Genomic DNA, 21,793 nt, shown 5'->3' on the forward strand with positions numbered 1-21,793 from the left:
CTTTCAAATTATCTCATAAGCATCTGTGCAGTGACCCTGTTTATTTCACAGCAGATGGTACCTGAGGCACACTCCTCACATGTACACACACGGGATGGACGTACCAAACTGACAGCTCCCCCTTGGCATTGGCAGACCCCTCCATTTGAAATAGAACTACTGAGTGTAATTATCTGATTGGTGTGTGTAGAACATTTGCAACTGTACTGGCTACCTATTCCCTATGTGAGCATTTGTTCAATTCTTCAAACACCCACACATCGGGGGATGAGAGCATATATTGTGGACACCAAACAATTTAAATAAATCAGGGATGCGTAAGCTGTCTGAGAGATGACTATCACTCTATTCCTTACTTATTATTTTTATTTATGCTTATTCCGTTGCTGAACTTGGCTGTTTACTAATTCATACATGCATGCCTCATTGAACGAACACTGATGTATGTAACACACGATCTGCTGATAAAAACAATATGTAATTGGCGACATGCCCAGGTGCCTTTATTTCTGGAACTTCTTGAGGTAACTACCAGTACACTCCTTAGAGGTGCATGTTTGTAGTGCGGTTCTTACAACAAAGAAGCAATATAAGTTGTGCATTATTATGATGGCAAATGCGTACTCTGCATTCCAAAAATGTAACAGAAAATTCAACAGTAATATCACCACCTTCGCTCATCTTTCTCTAATTGGTTTAAACTTTCTGCTACATATTTCTCCTCAAAAATCACTACCATCGGAGATATCCTGGCTACGCTACTGGCAACTCCGCTACTACCCTACTAAACATCCATCACACCCCAATCTTGTTTAGCCAGTATCACTTTCCGACACAACATCTCCAATTGAATCCATTCCTATAATGAAAGTTTCAAAGTAGTTGTGTGTGCCACCTAAGCCTTTCAGCACTTAAACCATCCAACCTCTAGCACTCATGTCCAACGTCCTACTTTGTCTGATCTTTTTGTTTGACCACTTTCTCACCACGGGCACTTACCCCCAGATGCTTCAAATTGGTAATGGATTTACCCCTGCTAAAAAACTACTGCTTTTCCATCCAAATATTGCCCCGTTTGTCCATTTCCTTTCTTTTCTAAGACCCTAGAATGACTGGTCTTGTACCACCTCGTGCTCTACCTCCTTAAACAACCTTCTCACCTCCTCTAATCATACCCTACATTACAGAGGAGCACGACTCACATTTGTATCTAATTTCATCACCACTACATAATCCCGTGATTCTCTTCCACTCTTACATTGTTGGACGTATGTTCTAGTTTTGAGACTGTCAATTATCACATACTACTCTTCTCTTTTTACTTGCAAGTCCTAATTGGCTTTGCTCACAGCAAGTTCACATCCTGTCTCTCCATTCACTCCTTTACAGTTGTTCAAAGACATCTGCACCCACCCAGTCCAGAGCGACCCTTAAAGATCAGCCCTTGAACCTCAGTTTACACCACCTGTCTTGATGACTTAATTTCATTCTCCGGCTTCTCATATCACCCTTACTCAAACCTCACCTAAATCCTATCCTTCCCAACCTTTTACAGAGTACCTCCAGGTAGACATCTCTTACTGCCTCACAGCCATCTGACACTGTTGACTCGTGATGTGGAGAAAAGCTAACTATAAAATGTTGTTACAAATGAATAGACAATGACTTTGTTGTGGATCAACTCAATCTTCCGAAAAGAATTTTAATTGTGTTTATCTTGGATTGTTGGATATTGTTAAAACCTGATAGGTGAAATATATAAGGAACTTGAGAGTGAAAAAGAGAAGATTGCCTAACTTTTGTGCTCTTTTTGATCAAATTGTATAAAGCTTAGAACGCAGCAAAAACAATGAATAGTTGTTTTTCTTCCTGTGTAGTCTAAAATACAAAAATGTTTTTGCAGCTACAAAAGAGCACTGGCTGCCACAAAAGAAAAGGAGCAAACCAGTTTACCGTTATAATAAATTGTTTAATATCAGTTTGCTGCAAATGAACGCTGCTCAGACGGTTCACGTAATCCAGGGTCTTCCATCTATTTGCTTCCCGGTGTGCTACCAATGGAGTATAATGCTTGACAGACACGTGGCCAACAGTTCCCAAAATAACTTCGGATCTGTAAAGTGACAAACGTTTCTCCTGTGGCCGTCGCCAGTTCACATTCTGCGTCTCGTGCTTCCATTTCTCGATAACCAAAACTGCCGTTTCTGTACTAAGTGTGTCTGCCTTAAAGGATCATCGGATGTCTCTGAACAATAGCTGGCAAAGAGGACAGTGTTTGACGTCGTTATCCGGATGAATGCAAAGGTAATGCTGTCACTTGATATAACTTTATAGTCACACGTTATTTTAGTCTAGTACTTAATGTGTGATAGCCCGATAGCAAGAGGAGCCCGTTTTAGAAACCTGATACTAAGTAAGATGATTCGTGGTTTAGTTAATGTACGTAAAAAGACTGTTATTGTGATTTCACAGGAAAGTTCATAGGAGTTACCATGTCGCTTCGTTGCTTCGTGTGAAATGGCTGTCCGTTACTGTTAACGTTTATAATCATTCTTGCATTTGTAACTATCGACTTCCGTACCGTTTTACCTTAAACGCCGTGATTCGATGACTCTGCTTCTAATTTAACACGACACTATCGGCTGTAGTTGCGTTTACTAGATTTCAAGTTAAATAGCAGTAATCTATATTTAGCGGCGGGTGAGCTGTACACAGAAGCGATGCGCACAACAGCTGCCGAGACTGTTCTGCTAGAATTCCATTGGCGTGCCACCGTATTTCTTGCTCCACCTAGACTGCCAGCAACAAGTGTTCTGGCCAATTAATTGAATCATTAAGCATCACCGCAACAGATGCGTCTAAAATTACGCCGGGCTACCCCCATCACTGGTACTCACTTGCCGGGCAACCCCACACTCTGACCTCACTTCCCGGGCAACCCCCCACACTCCGTACTCAGTTGCTAAAAAATGCAAATGAATGCCGCTTGCTCTCCCGAAAAAAAAGTATGTAATTTGTAAGCAAGATTGTACTTGCTATTTTTAAAGTTGATCACATTTACGTATTTGTAGAGAGGACGTTGCAGTAACCCGCGTGCAGTGCGGACAGTTATGTCCGTTTTTGGGAGAGGATATAACCAATCATTGAGCGTAATCTTGACACGTTTACCATTGAGAGTGAGTGCAACTGATTGGCAAAGAAGTTACAGGGAAGAGGACCCAGTAGATAGAACGAACAGGGCCTGAGTGACAGGGGCACAGCTAGACTCTTCCTTGGGGGGAGGGGGTTAAAACATCAATTAGTGGCAGTGCTTAATTTGTAAAATATTAAGTACAGGTGCTCGAATATTTTTACGAGGCCACACCCACTTTACCTGCTCCACCCACTTGTACCAGAGGCTCCACCCACTTCCGTTATCAGTAATATCCACACCCACAAGCCTCAACATACCATAGCCACCTCCTCAGATCTTGAGTTCCACAAGAAGCTGAAGACCTGGCTCTTCACATAAGCACCTAGGGGACCTCACACCTGCCCAAGTGCCTGGATACCCTTGAGTTATTAGTTTTTATAGAACTCAAATATAACTTAACATCATGTAACATATAGGAAGTCTATGACAACAACTTAAAAGTGAACTCAAATTGGAGAATGTGTGTAAATCTCAAAATGCAGCTTCAGGAACGGTCATTAGAGGACTTAGAGGTACCTTTACAAATTAAAGAGAATGTGCTTCTACTGTGCTGTTCAAAAGAAAGGAAGGGTGAAGGAAGGAATAAAGGAAGGAATACATTAAAGAAGGCAGCAGCAAATGCAGGCAGGAAGGGGAGTACTGGAGTGATGATATATACGAGCTATGGATGCAAGAAGGAGGGAATAAGAAAAGAATGTGAAAGGAGGAAATGAAGAAATAGAGGGAGAAAGGAAGTGAATTGTGTGTGATGGATGAAAAGAAAGAAGAAAGGAAAGGAGCAAGATAAGCGTAAGGAATGGTTGAGAAAGGAAGACATTAAAGAAGAGGCGAAGGAAGGAGCAGGAAAAGGAGTAAGGAAAGAATGGAGGAAGAATGATTAAATGTACCCAGGGAGGAAGTATGGGGAATGAATGAGGGTGTAAGGAAGTAAGAATGGAAGAGGGTGTAAGGAAGCAAGAATGGAATAAGGTATAAGGAAGCAAGAATGAAATGAGGGTGTAAGGAAGCAAGAGCAAGAAGGTATAGGAGGCATGGCTGGAGGTGCGGAGGAAGAAAAAAAGGGAAAAGAAAAAGATGAGATGAAGGAAAGAAAGGAGGTCAGGGGAATGAATATAAGTATGAAAGGTACTGGGTCAAGGAGAGAGGATAATGACAGTAATATTGCATAGAAATTGAAAAACGAAAGATTGAAATACATTTGTGTCCTTAACATACCATGTATGTTTGTAAAGCACATATTCACCAAAATGGGCCTTAACACTGAATTTAAAATGTTATCCAACTCACTGGCACACATTTTATCGACCTCAGATATATGAAAGACTGAGTTGACGCACCAAGATTTAAATGTATGACCATGAGAACAAACACAGATTCCTCGAGTGGATATAAAGAAATGAGCAAGAAGGAAAAACATAAAAGGGAGAATGAGGAAGGAGGGAAGGTCTGAAGTCAAAGATAGATACGGTAGACAAAGAATGTCAAGAGAAGTGAGGAAAGCAGAAATAGGGAGTGCAAGAATGGAATGAAACATGATGAGAATGAAAAAAAAGAAAGAGGAAAAAGGGAAGAAGAGTAGACAGCGGGGAATGTGTGAAAAGAAAGTGGAAGAGAAAGTTGAAAAGGTGAAAAATGAAAAGCAGTTAATGAGGGGAGGTGGCAATTAAGAGGAAAGGTGTATGTAGGGCAGAAAGTGAAAGAAGAATGGAGAGAAGGGAAGGGGTAAGGTGTGAAGGGGAGGAAGATACTGGGGAAGAGCAAGAAAAGAGTACACCTCTGCTTTATTAAATATAGAATAATTAAATATGTATAGTTGAGGGGTGACAAAGCTGTATCATTCTTGGCCTGTCTCACCAATGCACAGCTGTGCTGTCCAAGACACCCTTTCATTGTCCCCTTAAAGAACGTGTTTATACTCATCCAAAATGTGCCCGTAAAAACATATTTAGAAACCCTCCCAAAGAGTGGCGTCCTTCTATCTTTCACATCCATGTTCGCATGCACCCTGACTGAGTACTTGGGCAGTGAGATCACATCCATTGAGTTCACAATCAACTGATTAAAAACGGACTCTATATTAATAACAGACATAGCCACAAAGAAAATGAACTGAGCTTTCTTGTGTACCTGCATTCTCCATTTCATAGTGCATTAACTCCAACCGCTTTCAATCAATCAATCAAAGCATTTATATAGCGCACTACTCACCCGGGGGGTCTCAAGGCGCATGGGGAGGGGGGGTCCACTACTGCTCGAACAGCCAGGTCTTGAGCAGCTTCCTGAAGGCGAGGTGGTCTTGGGTCAGGCGGAGGTGGGTTGGGAGGGAGTTCCAGGTCTTGGCGGCCAGGTAGGAGAAGGACCTTCCTCCTGTGGTGGCTCTTCGGATGCGGGGGACGGCGCTGAGGGCGTGGCTGGTCGATCGAAGCTGGCGTGTGGGCGTGTAGAAGTTGAGACGGCTGTTGAGGTATCCTGGGCCTTGGTTGTGTAGGGCTTTGTGTGCATGGGTGAGGAGACGGAAGGTGATTCTCTTGTTGACCGGGAGCCAGTGCAGGTCTCTCAGGTGTCCGGAAATGTGGCTGTGTCGGGGAATCTCGAGGATGAGTCTTGCTGAGGCGTTCTGCATCCGCTGGAGTCTGTTCTGGAGTTTGGCGGTGGTTCCGGCGTAGAGGGCGTTGCCGTAGTCCAGTCGGCTGGTGACGAGGGCCTGGGTGACCGTCTTCCTGGTCTCGGTGGGGATCCACCGGAAGATCTTACGTAGCATGCGCAGGATGTTGAAGCACGATGAGGAGACAGCGTTGACTTGTCTGGTCATGGAGAGGGAGGAGTCCAGGATGAAGCCCAGGTTGCGTTCGTGGTCTGTTGGTATGGGTGCGCTACCCAGGGCGGGGGGCCACCAGGTGTCGTCCCAGGCGGAGGTCGACGAGCCCAGGATCAGGACTTCCGTCTTGTCTGAGTTCAGTTTCAGGCGGCTGTTCATCATCCACTTGGCTACGTCTGTCATCCCTTCGTGTAGGTTGGCTCTGGCGGTGGCGGGGTCGTTGGTGAGGGAGAGGATCAGCTAGGTGTCGTCGGCGTAAGAGATGATGTTGAGGTTCGTTGGCGTGCAATGGCCGCGAGGGGGCTCATGTAGACATTGAAGAGGGTGGAGCTGAGCGAGGAGCCTTGAGGAACGCCGCAGATGACTTTGGTGGCTTCTGATCTGAATGGGGGGATGCGGACTCTGTGTCCTTCCGGCGAGGAAGGAGATGATCCATTCTAGAGCCTTCTCTTGGATTCCGACGTCGCTGAGGCGCTGCACTAGGGTGCAGTGGCAGACAGTGTCGAATTCCGCGGAGAGGTCCAGGAGGATGAGGGCCGCAGTCTCCCCGTTGTCGAGCAGGGCTCTGATGTCATCAGTGGCTTCGATGAGGGCGGTCTCAGTGCTGTGGTTGGCCCGGAAGCCAGACTGCGAGAGGTCGAGGGATCCGTTCGTCTCGAGGAAGGTGGCAAGCTGCTTGTTGACTGTCTTCTCGATGACCTTGGCCGGAAACGGGAGGAGCGAGATGGGGCGGTAGTTTTTGAGGTCGGTGGGGTCCGCTGATGGTTTCTTCAGTAGAGCGCTGAGTTCGGCGTGCTTCCAGCTCTCCGGAAAGGTAGCAGTGCTGAAGAAGGTGTTGATGATGTCCCGCAGGTGGGGTGCGATGACGGCGTTGGCCTTGTTAAAGACGTGGTGGGGGCAGGGGTCGGTTGGTGATCCGGAGTGGATGGAGTTCATCGTGCGTCGGGTTTCTTCGGTGTTGATCGGGGTCCAGGCACGGAGGGTGGTGGTAGGGGGTGCCGGTGCGGTCGTGGGGTGCGCTGGCTGTGTGCTGAAGCTGTTGTGTATGTCTGCGATCTTGTTGTGGAAGTAGGAGGCGAGGGAGTTGCAGAGGTCTTGCGATGGGGTGATGTCGTTGTTTCCGGCGCTTGGGTTGGAGAGCTCTTTGACGATGTTGAAGAGTTCCTTGCTGTTGTGTGTGTTGTTGTCCAGTCGTTCCTTGAAAGCGGTTTTCTTGGTAGCGTGGATGAGTTGGTGGTGTTTTCGAGTGGCGATCTTGAGGGTGGTCATGTTGTCTGGTGTTGGGTCTCTGCGCCAGGTTCTCTCGAGGGCTCGGCAGTTCTTCTTGGAGCTCTTGAGTTCGTCGGTGCCCCATGGTGCTTTCTTACTGCCGGGTCTGCTGGGCGGGGTCCTCAGGGGGGCGAGGTCGTCAGCGCAGCTGCTGATCCACTTCGTGAGGTTGTTGGCGGCCTGGCTGGGGTCCGCTGAGCTGGCGGGGGGGGGTCCTGGCTCAGGGATGCGGCGAGCTGGTCGGCTGTGATCTTGTTCCAGCTTCTACGTGCAACCTGTTGCTGGTGGTGGTGGATCGTGTTCTTTCTGAAGCTGAAGTGGACGCAGCTGTGGTCTCTCCAGTGGAGTCCGGTGGCGTGGCTGAAGGCGATGTCTTTGCTGGAGGAGAAGATGGGGTCGAGTGTGTGTCCGGCGTAGTGGGTGGGCTTTCCACATCTTCTGCATGAAAGTGCTCAACTAACATCTATTATGTGATGCTGCCCCTTGTAGCTCACTCTGCATGATCACACCCTACTATTACCCTGCTGATTAACCAAATGCTTCTTCCTGCGCGTTCAGGTCCACGTGCTCTCAAGAAAAATACAAGTCTCATAAATCACTACATCCTACACCTCGGTGAACCTACCTACACCTACTAATTGACTCTTGGTTTCTAACTACGCATTCAAGAACTTGTGTATTCAAAAATGCCAGCCCCATCAAATCCTATGGCCCACCCTTCCAACAACTTTCTAATAGCTACCATTGGCAATTTTTTTGTTGAAGAACATAAACATTTTTCAATTTAGATGTTCTACATAGGACTGATCATTTGTTGATGAAAAAGCATTTTTCTACAGGCAATGATCATCAGTAATGACAGTCTGTTAGTCCATAACTCTAAACGCGAATTACCACTTGTGGAAGTGATGTTACTAAATCACCTTACATGCAACATCATGTTGTTTATTCTGCTCAAACTTTCCTGGGTGCAAATGATCGATGAGGCAGCTATAATTACACTATACAAATATTCCAGTTTTGTTGATATCATACATGCATGTTACAGGGGCAGAGGATGCAAGTCCAGGCTGCACGCAAGAGTCAAATTTGTTTCAAGCAACGTAGAATAAAGGAATTAGAATGGTGTGCATTCAGTCATCTTTGTTTGGATAAACATAGCCTAAAGGCATAGAAGTAAGCTTTCAACATTTGTAAGCAACCCAAAAAAAACAAAAATTTTAGGTACCGACCAACAAAAACTGACTTGGGCGAATGAGTGCAGAGCAGGAAGTGCACACCATAGTAATTGGTGAGCCATGAGCACTTCGAATGCACCATTACAGACAGCTCTAGGTCAGTGCTTATATAATTGCATGCTACGCACTCTTTCTTAATTTGAGAAAGGCAAAATAAATGTACTAAGGATTTCCTTTTCATGGAATCCTGCTAAATGCTAGCAAATCCAAACTAAAACGAAGCTCAGGTATAGCAGCCTCTGGCAACCATAGTCCGGATTTTACAAGGCCATAAATCTCAAGCGCAGGCCCTCAGTCAGCACGGGAGACAGCCAGGAGAGTAAAATAATGTGCCTTAATGCCGGATATTTGGTTTTGAAGTGGCGCTTGTCATTTATTGAAGCAAGTAAAATCTATAAATGAAAATGATACCTGTATTGATAGCAGGCCCTCGTACATATTCACTTCTGCTGGACTTTGTAATAAAGTAAAAAGTTTATTGGCAGTCCTGCACACTTCCAGCCTGCCTTGCCTCCCCAGCTCAGCCAACCGCCCGCCCTCAGCCACTCTCCAACGATATAGCTGGACCGCTCCGGCTATATCGTTGGACTCTCGCCACGACACAGCTTACAAGAGACGCGCTATCTGTTGGCGCCCACAGGATTGTTTTAGGATTCAGGCCCTTATCTATATTGTTGGAAAAGAAGTGTGTTTGTGCCAAGGAGCCTGTTCGAGATCGTGAGGTCTCTCTCTTTGGGATATCGTTAGAGAGGGTTGAATCTGATCTGACTTATTGTGAGGTGATACATCTATTTGAATAAACCCTGACCTACTTTTCTCCAATTTCGAGTCCTTCTCATTCCTTTGTGAAGCATCCTGCTTTGCTTGTGTACCATCTACGCAATTCCCTGTCTGTTGATAGGGATATTGTCTAATGACCGAATACTGTGCTGTGAAGCGGCAGCCCTGAGTTTAGCTTTCTACGTATAATCCATACAATTTACTCTATCTATTGATTTATATCTTGAATTTACGGATATACTTCTGATGTTCTGAGAAGTTACAGAAGAGACTATATGTAACTGTCTGCGCCCTGACGAAGTATTGGTGAATATCGGTCCTGTTCCGAAACGCGCGTCGGCGCCTCTGTTTTGTTTTGTTTACCCTTTGTATGTCTGTTTCCAATGGTGTATATTTTTGTAAATTGTTTGTGTTCCTTGTATATATTGTTGATTGGTATGACTGATGATGGCTTGGATGGGTGTGATTGGTGGTTGCTATGAAGTTGTGAGAGGGCATGCGTTGCATATGTTTTGAAATGTAAATAGATTTTGTATATATATTCATGTCTTTATTGCTGTTGGATCTACAAATGAAAATTTCAGAAAATAATAATAAATAGATATATGTTTTTCAAATAAATACTCTCTGTGTGGGACTATAATGATGTTTTTCATGGATTAGAGTGTTTGCCTCTTAATAGATTTAGTCCTGGGGGGTCTTCTTGTTTTTGACTACAGTGTTTTCCCTGCCTCCTCCCCCTAGCACTTATTTTCATGGACCCTTGTGTGTTTTTAACTAGGGCATATCCGGGGCCTCTTGATCGATTTGGGTCTACGGGATCTGTGGGAAGATCCAACAAATGCCAGGTTCCCTCCTAAGAAGGTTCTTAAAGAACTGTATTGGCAGCTTGTGGTCTCCAGGACCTTTAGGTCTATTGATCCTGGGTCCTTGACCGGAGTGTTTATGGACATTAAAGAAGCCCCAAAACTGGTAGCCTTCTGGGACGTTATCCTAAAACCCCTGGATCATAAACTCTACTTTCAATTAAGAATTGGGACCTTACGGGTCGGGGCTTTCACTAGCAGGTGGTCCGCAGGAGCTAAGGTCGCTTGTCCATCATGCTCAGCGCTCTCTGAAACCATTGGCCACCTACTATTTGAATGCCCCCAGTACGTGGGGCCCCGGAGAATATGGCTACGCCCAATGTGCAGATTAATGGGCACCGATAGGGGGGCGGTGGCATAAAGAATAATTCGTTCCTGCACAGATATGACAGTTTATATAGCTGTGGCAAAATTCTTGGGCTGGGCGTGGACTATCAGAAGTAGAAGGCTAACAGATTAATATGTATTCATGGTGCCAAATTAAAATCCCTTATCCAATGTAAAATGATCTGATTTTAAATGTGTAATGGATTTATGATTTTTATATGTAAAAACGTGTAATTTTACCTAAACTTGTATTTATATGTACAGTTGCTTTTATGACAATCGTCGAATAAAGCTTGTTTGACTTGACTTGACTAAATAGCTGTGTAGAGGTGGAATGTCATTCGATCTCCAATTTTGTAGAATCAATGATTGCACAGCTAACACCAGGATAAATATTTGCTTTTTCTGTGGCATAGTGGCTGTAAACCCTGTGGAGTATCCTAAAACTATTGTCTGGGTATCTAATGTCTGGGGGACTTTCAAAATATCATGACAGTATCTGTTGATGCTTTCCCAGAATCCACCTAGTTTTGGACATTGACAGATAATATGAGTCCAGTTCCCCCTCCCTGTAAATTGCATCGAAAAAAATTTGATAGAATCTGGGGATTAATTTTGTGTAGGAAATCTGGAGTACGATGCAGCAGCCACTTAGAATAAAACTGCATCTGCTTAAAATTAGCCGCTTTCAGCAAAGTGCTGTTATACTTATTAATCTGATTCCAGTCCATACTGGAAATATGCAACCCTTCCTGGTTTACCCATTTTTTGTGTGCTTTTTGATACAATGTATTTGCCCCTGGGGTCTTGAGCAGCGAGACCCAACCACTTATTGACATACGATGTGTGTGATTTACAAATTGCTCTACGAGCTCGCTGATATCGCAGATATGTGTAGGGTTAAGTTTCAATAGAAAACGTTTAACCCTTGCAAATGACCATTGCATAATGACTGTACTATGTTTAAGCGTTGGTTCTATTTCAGACCAGGTCTTCCAGCCTCCCATCAAAAAATCTCCTATTTTACTAAAACCCTGGTGTTTCCAATTGGACATAATTTCTGGTTCTAATAATGAATCTTGCCCTATTTGGATATTTGTGAGGGTTTCCACATTTATAGTGGGGATCGAATAATGTTTATGTAGCTGTTTTTTCTGTTTAATGCTCCATTGAAGAGTTTTATAACTTACTTTTGTAGGAGTTTTTATCAAAAGCATAAAATCTCGGATTAGATATTCTTTAAAAATTAAGTCTAAAAAAAATTATCGTACCTGTTGATATTTAGGACCTTCACAGTTCTATATGTGTGTGCAAAGTTAGCATAAGAGTACTCTTTCAAATCAGAAAAAGCTAGTCCCCCTTCTGACGCTTAGGGGCGTAACAAACACCCCCTCAGCCCCCGCAGTGCGGGTGGGCCCCAGGCTTCAGTAGGTGAAGGGGCCCCCTCTGCTCTTCGGTAGAGAGCTGTGGGAAAGAAGCTTGCTTGCACTAAAGCAAGCCTCTCTCCCTCTAAAGCAGGTGCAGTCTGCAGCCTGCTCTGAGCTCCTCACTCTGACTGAAGAGAAACAAAGTATCAACTTACATTGTTTCTTTTCAGTCAGAGCGACCAGCCAGGCCCGGAACAAGTATAGGGTGGGGGCCCTCTGAGTTACAGGCCAGGGATGCGCATTTAGAGGGCTCTGTAAGCAGGAGTATTTGTTAGTGATCAGGGACATTTTAAGGAATTTGGGGGCCCAGGGCCAAAACGTATTTTGGGGGCTCTGTTCAGAAAAGTTTTGAATTTCTGATCCTATTTCAGCTCTATTATGCCATCTTTGGCCAGGTCAATGAAAATGCACAGACTCACTCATCTAAATTCTAAATGTGTTTATTTCTAAAAAATTCAGGAACAGTGATGTGTGTTTTCAATATTGTAACACAGCAGCAGCTCACTACATTTGGCTAGACTCTCACACATCACCCTCATTAAAAATAAATTAAAGGTAAACTGTATTTAAAAGAATTTGTTTAAAAATTAGTCAGTCATCAGGGCAAGACTCTGCAGAACAGAACTGGCTCTGTTAGGGGGCCACTTGAAAGGCTGGAGCCCTGGGCAAGAGCCCACTTTGCTCATGCGTTAAAACATCTCTGCATCCATGCACCTACCTGCATGTACCCACGTGTCTCACCCATGAACCCCCACCTGTGACGGCACCCCCCGGCCACCACCTGTGGTCTAAATTTATGGCATGTCCCCTGCCTACAGGGAGCAGGAGACACACTGTGCAACCCAGGTATTGCTTCACCCTTATTCCCGAGCGAGAGAGGTGCTACCCAAGCACTCTATGCAGGTCCTTATCAGTAACTAGGAAGTGCCTTTAACCCCTTCGCTGCTAGGCCTTTTCCCCTCCTGTGCTAAGCCTTTTTTTGGCAATTTGGGGTAGTGCACGCTTAGGCCCCTGTAACTTTTTGACCACATAAGGTATCCACACCAAATTTGCGTCCTTTTCTTCCAACATCATGTGGATTCCAAAGGCGCCCAGGGTGTGTGGATTCCCTTGGAGGGGTCCCAGAAATTAACAAAATATAGTGAAATGTTTGTTTTTTTCAGAAAAATGGGAAAAGCGGGCTGCAAATGAAAGCCTCTGGGTTTTTTCCTGAAAATGTTATCAAAAAAGGGTTTATGGGGATGAAATCTCCATTTTCTCAGCTTTTAGGGAATGACAGACTTTTGTCAGAGAACCAACATTTTTCACACAGTTTTGGCATTTATCTGGGACATAGCCTATTTTTGCTATTTTTAGAGCTTTCCACCTCCTTCCAGTTAATGGTAGAAATGAGTTTGAAAGCAATAATGGATCCTAGAAATCTGTACATTTTCAAAAAGTAGACAACATTTTGAATTCATAAAGGGGTCATTTGTCTAAATCCATGAAGGTTTCTTTATAGAAACTAACAGTTAAATATTGGAATAATTGAAAATTTGTTGAAAAAAACAGCCTTTTGTCTCAACGTTTTCACCTATAACGTTTTCTAATCTTGACAGCTCTTGGAAAGCAATATACCGTTACATCCGTTAGACCTTCCTGGTTGTGGGTATATATATGACTTGTAGTTTCACCAAGAACCCGACGAACCCAGATCCAAAAACTGAGCAGCAACTTGCAATGGTATTTTTTCATTTACTGGGTATAGAGCACTTTGTCTTGGAAAATGTATATATGTAAAAATCTGTATGAAAGACACCTATGTATTTCTGAATTGGGTACAAAATATAGAGTTCAGAAACAGTATATAATTGCATATTTTCAAAATTGGGAATACTCATACTAGCATGAGAATTATTGGTCATTTTTCAAAAACATTTTTTTTTACACAATGTCTTTCATTGAAAGGGAGAAATGCATTAAAGCTCAATTGGTAATAACAGTTGATTTACAAATCTTAATTACCGGAAGTCTCCTGATAAAACATTTACTGGGTATAGAGCACTTTGTCTTGGAAAATGTATATATGTAAAAATCTGTATGAAAGACACCTATGTATTTCTGAATTGGGTACAAAATATAGAGTTCAGAAACAGTATATAATTGCATATTTTCAAAATTGGGAATACTCATACTAGCATGAGAATTATTGGTCATTTTTCAAAAACATTTTTTTTTTACACAATGTCTTTCATTGAAAGGGAGAAATGCATTAAAGCTCAATTAGTAATAACAGTTGATTTACAAATCTTAATTACCGGACGTCTCCTGATAAAAACGGTACCTCACTTGTGTGGGTCGGCATTGTGCCTGCGACAGGAAACGGCGCAAAATGCAACGTGGTCACACCTCAATTTTGCAGTTACAAATTGACCCTTTTATGGCAAAGTGCCTACCTATAGTTTTTGCACCCTAGCTCTGTCGGCATCTAGGGAAACCTAGCAAACCTAGACATTTTTGAAAAGTAGACACCCAGGGGAATTCAGGATGGGGTGACTCGACTGCCTACCACCAGGTTTTGTTACCCAGAATCCCTTGCAAAGCTAAGAATTTGACAAAAAAAACACATTTTCCTCACATTTCTGTGGTGGAAAGTTCTGGAATCTGCGTGGATCAACAAATTTCCACCCACCCAGCGTTCCCCCAGGTCTCTCGAAAAAAAAGGGTACCTCACTTGCGTGGGTAGGCATAGTGGCTGCTACACGAAACAGCGCAAAACGCAAAGTGGTCGCACCTCAATTTCCCAGTGAAATCTTGTGCTTTTTGGACCAAGAGACTACCTTTTGTTTTTGAGTCCTAGCTCTGCCAGCACCTAGGGAAACCTAGCAAACCTATACATTTTTGAAAAGTAGACACGCAGGGGAATTCGGGATGGGGTGACTCGACTGCCTACCACCAGGTTTTGTTACCCAGAATCCCTTGCAAAGCTACGAATTTGACAAAAAAACAAATTTTCCTCACATTTCTGTGGTGGAAAGTTCTGGAATCTGCGTGGATCAACAAATTTCCACCCACCCAGCGTTCCCCTAGGTCTCCCGAAAAAAATGGTACCTCACTTGCGTGGGTAGGCATAGTGGCTGCGACATGAAACAGCGCAAAACGCAATGCGGTGGCACCTCAATTTCCCAGTGAAATCTCCCCCTTTTTGGAGAAAGAGACTACCTTTTGTTTTTGAGCCCTAGCTCTGCCAGCACCAAGGGAAACCTAGAAAACCTATAAATTTATGAAAAGTAGACACCCAGGGAAATTCAGGATGGGGTGACTCGACTGCCTATCACCAGGTTTTGTTACCCAGAATCCCTTGCAAAGCTAAGAATTTGACAAAAAAAAACACATTTTCCTCACATTTCTGCGGTGGAAAGTACTGGAATCTGCGTGGATCAACAAATTTCCCCACACCCAGCATTCCCCCAGGTCTCTCCAAAAAAATGGTACCTCACTTGCGCTGTTAGGCATAGTGGCTGCGACATGAAACAGCGCAAAACGCAACGTGGTCGCACCTCAATTTCCCAGTGAAATCTTGCGCTTTTTGGACAAAGAGACTACCTTTAGTTTTTGAGCCCAAGCTCTGTCAGCACCTAGGGAAACCTAGCAAACCTATAAATTTTTGAAACGTAGACACCCAGGGGAATTCAGGATGGGGTGACTGGACTGCCTACCACCAAGTTTTGTTACCCAGAATCCCTTGCAAAGCTAACAATTTGTAAAAAAAAAACACATTTTCCTCACATTTCTGTGGTGGAAAGTTCTGGAATCGGCGTGGATCAACAAATTTCCACCCACCCAGCCTTCCCCCAGGTCTCCCAAAAATAATGGTACCTCACTTGCGTGGGTAGGCATAGTGGCTGCAACATTAAACAGCGCAAAACGCAACGTGGTCGCTTCTCAATTTCCCAGTGAAATCTTGCGCTTTTTGGACAAATAGACTACCTTTTGTTTTTGAGCCGTAGCTCTGCCAGCACCTAGGGAAACTTAGCAAACCTATACATTTTTGAAAACAAGACACCCAGGGTAATTCAGGATGGGGTGACTCGTCTGCCTACCCCCAGGTTTTGTTACCCAGAATCCCTTGCAAAGCTAAACATTTAAGAAAAAAAACACATTTTCCTCACATTTCTGTGGTGGAAAGTTCATGAATCTGCGTGGATAAACAAATTTCCACCCACCCAGCGTTCCCCCAGGTCTCCCAAAAATAATGGTACCTCACTTGCGTGGGTAGGCATAGTGGCTGCGACATGAAACAGCGCAAAACACAACATGGTTGCACCCCAATTTCCCAGTGAAATCTTACCCTTTTTGGACAAAAAGACTACCTTTTATTTTTGAGCCCTAGCTCTGCCAGCACCTAGGGAAACCTAGCAAACCTATACATTTTTTAAAACTAGACACCCAGGGAAATTCAGGATGGGGTGACTCGTCTGTCTACCCCCAGGTTTTGGTACCCAGAATCCCTTGCAAACATAAAAATTTGACCAAAAAAACACATTTTCCTCACATTTCTGTGGTGGTAAGTTCTGGAATCTGCGTGGATCAACAAATTTCCACCCACCCAGCGTTCCCCCAGGTCTCTCGAAAAAAATGGTACCTCACTTGCATGGGTAGGCATAGTGGCTGCAACATGAAACAGCGCAAAACGCAACATGGTTGCACCTCAATTTCCCAGTGAAATCTTGCCCTTTTTGGACAAAAAGACTACCTTTTGTTTTTGAGCCCTAGCTCTGCCAGCACCTAGGGAAACCTAGCAAACCTATACATTTTTTAAAACTAGACACCCAGGGAAATTCAGGATGGGGTGACTCGTCTGTCTACCCCCAGGTTTTATTACCCAGAATCCCTTGCAAACATAAAAATGTGACCAAAAAAACACATTTTCCTCACATTTCTGTGGTGGTAAGTTCTGGAATCTGCGTGGATCAACAAATTTCCACCCACCCAGCGTTCCCCCAGGTCTCTCAAAAAAAATGGTACCTCACTTGCGTGGGTAGGCATAGTGGCTGCAACATGAAACAGCGCAAAACGCAACATGGTTGCACCTCAATTTCCCAGTGAAATCTTGCCCTTTTTGGACAAAAAGACTACCTTTTGTTTTTGAGCCCTAGCTCTGCCAGCACCTAGGGAAACCTGACAAACCTATACATTTTTGAAAACTAGACACCCTGGGAAATTCAGGATGGGCTGACTCGTCTGCCTACCCCCAGGTTTTGTTACCCAGAATCCCTTGGACCAAAAAAAACATTTTCCTCACATTTCTGTGGTGGAAAGTTCTGGAATCTGCATGGATCAACAAATTTCCACCCCCCCCAGCGTTCCCCTAGGTCTCTTGAAAAAAATGGTACCTCACTTGCGTTGTTAAGCATAGTGGCTGCAACATGAAACAGCGCAAAACGCAACGTGGTTGCACCTCAATTTCACAGTGAAATCTTGCGCTTTTTGGACAAAGAGACTACTTTTTGTTTTTGAGCCCTAGCTCTGCCAGCACCTAGGGAAACCTAGCAAACCTATACATTTCTGAAAACCAGACACCCAGGGGACTTCAGGATGGGGTGACTCGATTCCCTACCACCAGGTTTTCTTACCCAGAATCCCTTGCAAAGCAATTTGACAAAAAAAAACACATTTTCCTCACATTTCAGTGGAGGAAAGTTCTGGAATCTGCGTGGATCAACAAATTTCTACCCACCCAGCGTTCCCCAAGGTCTCCCGAAAAAAAGGTACCTCACTTGCGTGGGTAGGCATAGTGGCTGCGACATGAAACAGCGCAAAACGCAACATGGTCGCACCTCAATTTCCCAGTGAAATCTTGCCCTTTTTGGACAAAAAGACTACCTTTTGTTTTTGAGCCCTAGCTCTGCCAGCACCTAGGGAAACCTAGCAAACCTATACATTTTTTAAAACTAGACACCCAGGGAAATTCAGGATGGGGTGACTCGTCTGTCTACCCCCAGGTTTTGTTACCCAGAATCCCTTGCAAACATAAAAATTTGACCAAAAAAACACATTTTCCTCACATTTCTGTGGTGGTAAGTTCTGGAATCTGCGTGGATCAACAAATTTCCACCCACCAAGCGTTCCCCCAGGTCTCTTGAAAAAAATGGTACCTCACTTGCGTGGGTAGGCATAGTGGCTGCAACATGAAACAGCGCAAAACGCAACATGGTCGCACCTCAATTTCCCAGTGAAATCTTGCCCTTTTTGGACAAAAAGACTACCTTTTGTTTTTGAGCCCTAGCTCTGCCAGCACCTAGGGAAACCTGGCAAACCTATACATTTTTGAAAACTAGACACCCTGGGAAATTCAGGATGGGGTGACTCGTCTGCCTACCCCCAGGTTTTGTTACCCAGAATCCCTTGTAAACCTGAAAATTGGACCAAACAAAACATTTTCTTCACATTTCTGTGGTGGAAAGTTCTGGAATCTGCGTGGATCAACAAATTTCCACCCCCCCAGCGTTCCTCTAGGTCTCTTGAAAAAAATGGTACCTCACTTGCGTTGTTAAGCATAGTGGCTGCAACATGAAACAGCGCAAAACGCAACGTGGTTGCACCTGAATTTCACAGTGAAATCTTGCGCTTTTTGGACAAAGAGACTACTTTTTGTTTTTGAGCCCTAGCTCTGCCAGCACCTAGGGAAACCTAGCAAACCTATACATTTTTTAAAACTAGACACCCAGGGGACTTCAGGATGGGGTGACTCGACTCCCTACCGCCAGGTTTTGTTATCCAGAATCCCTTGCAAAGCAATTTGACAAAAAAAAAACACATTTTCCTCACATTTCTGTGGAGGAAAGTTCTGGAATCTGCGTGGATCAACAAATTTCTACCCACCCAGCGTTCCCCAAGGTCTCCCGAAAAAAAGGTACCTCACTTGCGTGGGTAGGCATAGTGGCTGCGACATGAAACAGCGCAAAACGCAACATGGTCGCACCTCAATTTCCCAGTGAAATCTTGCCTTTTTTGGACAAAAAGACTACCTTTTGTTTTTGAGCCCTAGCTCTGCCAGCACCTAGGGAAACCTAGCAAACCTATACATTTTTTAAAACTAGACACCCAGGGAAATTCAAGATGGGCTGACTCGTCTGTCTACCCCCAGGTTTTGCTACCCAGAATCCCTTGCAAACATAAAAATTTGACCAAAAAAACACATTTTCCTCACATTTCTGTGGTGGTAAGTTCTGGAATCTGCGTGGATCAACAAATTTCCACTCACCAAGCGTTCCCCCAGGTCTCTTAAAAAAAATGGTACCTCACTTGCGTGGGTAGGCATAGTGGCTGCAACATGAAACAGCGCAAAACGCAACATGGTCGCACCTCAATTTCCCAGTGAAATCTTGCCCTTTTTGGACAAAAAGACTACCTTTTGTTTTTGAGCCCTAGCTCTGCCAGAACCTAGGGAAACCTGGCAAACCTATACATTTTTAAAAACTAGACACCCTGGGAAATTCAGTATGGGGTGACTCGTCTGCCTACCCCCAGGTTTTGTTACCCAGAATCCCTTGCAAACCTAAAAATTGGACCAAAAAAACCATTTTCCTCACATTTCTGTGGTGGAAAGTTCTGGAATCTGCGTGGATCAACAAATTTCCACCCACCTAGCGTTCCCCTAGGTCTCTTGAAAAAAATGGTACCTCACTTGCGTTGTTAAGCATAGTGGCTGCGACATGAAACAGCGCAAAACGCAACGTGGTTGCACCTCAATTTCACAGTGAAATCTTGCCCTTTTTTGGACAAAAAGACTACCTTTTGTTTTTGAGCCCTAGCTCTGCCAGAACCTAGGGAAACCTAGCAAACCTATACATTTTTTAAAACTAGACACCCAGGGAAATTCAGGATGGGGTGGCTCGTCTGTCTACCCCCAGGTTTTGTTACCCAGAATCCCTTGCAAACATAAAAATTTGACCAAAAAAACAAATTTTCCTCACATTTCTGTGGTGGTAAGTTCTGGAATCTGCGTGGATCAACAAATTTCCACCCCCCCAGCGTTTCCCTAGGTCTCTTGAAAAAAATGGTACCTCACTTGCGTTGTTAAGCATAGTGGCTGCAACATGAAACAGCGCAAAACGCAACGTGGTTGCACCTCAATTTCACAGTGAAATCTTGCGCTTTTTGGACAAAGAGACTACTTTTTGTTTTTGAGCCCTAGCTCTGCCAGCACCTAGGGAAACCTAGCAAACCTATACATTTTTGAAAACTAGACACCCAGGGGACTTCAGGATGGGGTGACTCGACTCCCTACCACCAGGTTTTGTTACCCAGAATCCCTTGCAAAGCAATTTGACAAAAAAAACACATTTTCCTCACATTTCTGTGGAGGAAAGTTCTGGAATCTGCGTGGATCAACAAATTTCTACCCACCCAGCGTTCCCCAAGGTCTCCCGAAAAAAAGGTACCTCACTTGCGTGGGTAGGCATAGTGGCTGCAACATGAAACAGCGCAAAACGCAACGTGGTTGCACCTCAATTTCACAGTGAAATCTTGCGCTTTTTGGACAAAGAGACTACTTTTTGTTTTTGAGCCCTAGCTCTGCCAGCACCTAGGGAAACCTAGCAAACCTATACATTTTTGAAAACTAGACACCCAGGGGACTTCAGGATGGGGTGACTCGACTCCCTACCACCAGGTTTTGTTACCCAGAATCCCTTGCAAAGCAATTTGACAAAAAAAAACACATTTTCCTCACATTTCTGTGGAGGAAAGTTCTGGAATCTGCGTGGATCAACAAATTTCTACCCACCCAGCGTTCCCCAAGGTCTCCCGAAAAAAGGTACCTCACTTGCGTGGGTAGGCATAGTGGCTGCGACATGAAACAGCGCAAAACGCAACATGGTCGCACCTCAATTTCCCAGTGAAATCTTGCCCTTTTTGGACAAAAAGACTACCTTTTGTTTTTGAGCCCTAGCTCTGCCAGTACCTAGGAAAACTTAGCAAACCTATACATTTTTTAAAACTAGACACCCAGGGTAATTCAGGATGGGGTGACTCGTCTGCCTACCCCCAGGTTTTGTTACCCAGAATCCCTTGCAAAGCTAAACATTTAAGAAAAACAACACATTTTCCTCACATTTCTGTGGTGGAAAGTTCATGAATCTGCGTGGATAAACAAATTTCCACCCACCCAGTGTTCCCCCAGGTCTCCCAAAAAAAATGGTACCTCACTTGCGTGGGTAGGCATAGTGGCTGCGACATGAAACAGCGCAAAACACAACATGGTCGCACCTCAATTTCCCAGTGAAATCTTGCCCTTTTTGGACAAAAAGACTACCTTTTATTTTTGAGCCCTAGCTCTGCCAGCACCTAGGGAAACCTAGCAAACCTATACATTTTTTAAAACTAGACACCCAGGGAAATTCAGGATGGGGTGACTCGTCTGTCTACCCCCAGGTTTTGTAACCCAGAATCCCTTGCAAACATAAAAATTTGACCAAAAAAACACATTTTCCTCACATTTCTGTGGTGGTAAGTTCTGGAATCTGCGTGGATCAACAAATTTCCACCCACCCAGCATTCCCCCAGGTCTCTCAAAAAAAATGGTACCTCACTTGCGTGGGTAGGCATAGTGGCTGCAACATGAAACAGCGCAAAACGCAACTTGGTCGCACCTCAATTTCCCAGTGAAATCTTGCCCTTTTTGGACAAAAAGACTACCTTTTGTTTTTGAGCCCTAGCTCTGCCAGCACCTAGGGAAACCTGGCAAACCTATACATTTTTGAAAACTAGACACCCTAGGAAATTCAGGATGGGGTGACTCATCTGCCTACCCCCAGGTTTTGTTACCCAGAATCCCTTGCAAACCTAAAAATTGGACCAAAAAAAACATTTTCCTCACATTTCTGTGGTGG

At 44.2% G+C, this 21,793-nt stretch overlaps 1 protein-coding gene across 1 annotated transcript in view; it reads left to right on the top strand.

Moving 5' to 3' along the window:
* Positions 1–2,129: 2,129 nt before the first annotated feature.
* Positions 2,130–21,793, top strand: part of MYPN (myopalladin) — a 2,267,856-nt gene continuing 2,248,192 nt past the window's right edge. Inside the window, exon 1 of the mRNA XM_086922400.1 lies at positions 2,130–2,304. Within this exon, the coding sequence (XP_086778526.1) occupies positions 2,297–2,304 (8 nt within the window). The 5' untranslated portion in view covers positions 2,130–2,296. The remainder of the gene's footprint in view (positions 2,305–21,793) is intronic.

The sequence above is a fragment of the Lissotriton vulgaris genome, chromosome 5, assembly GCF_964263255.1.
Source record: "Lissotriton vulgaris chromosome 5, aLisVul1.2, whole genome shotgun sequence".
NCBI classification, from domain to species: Eukaryota; Metazoa; Chordata; class Amphibia; order Caudata; family Salamandridae; genus Lissotriton; species Lissotriton vulgaris.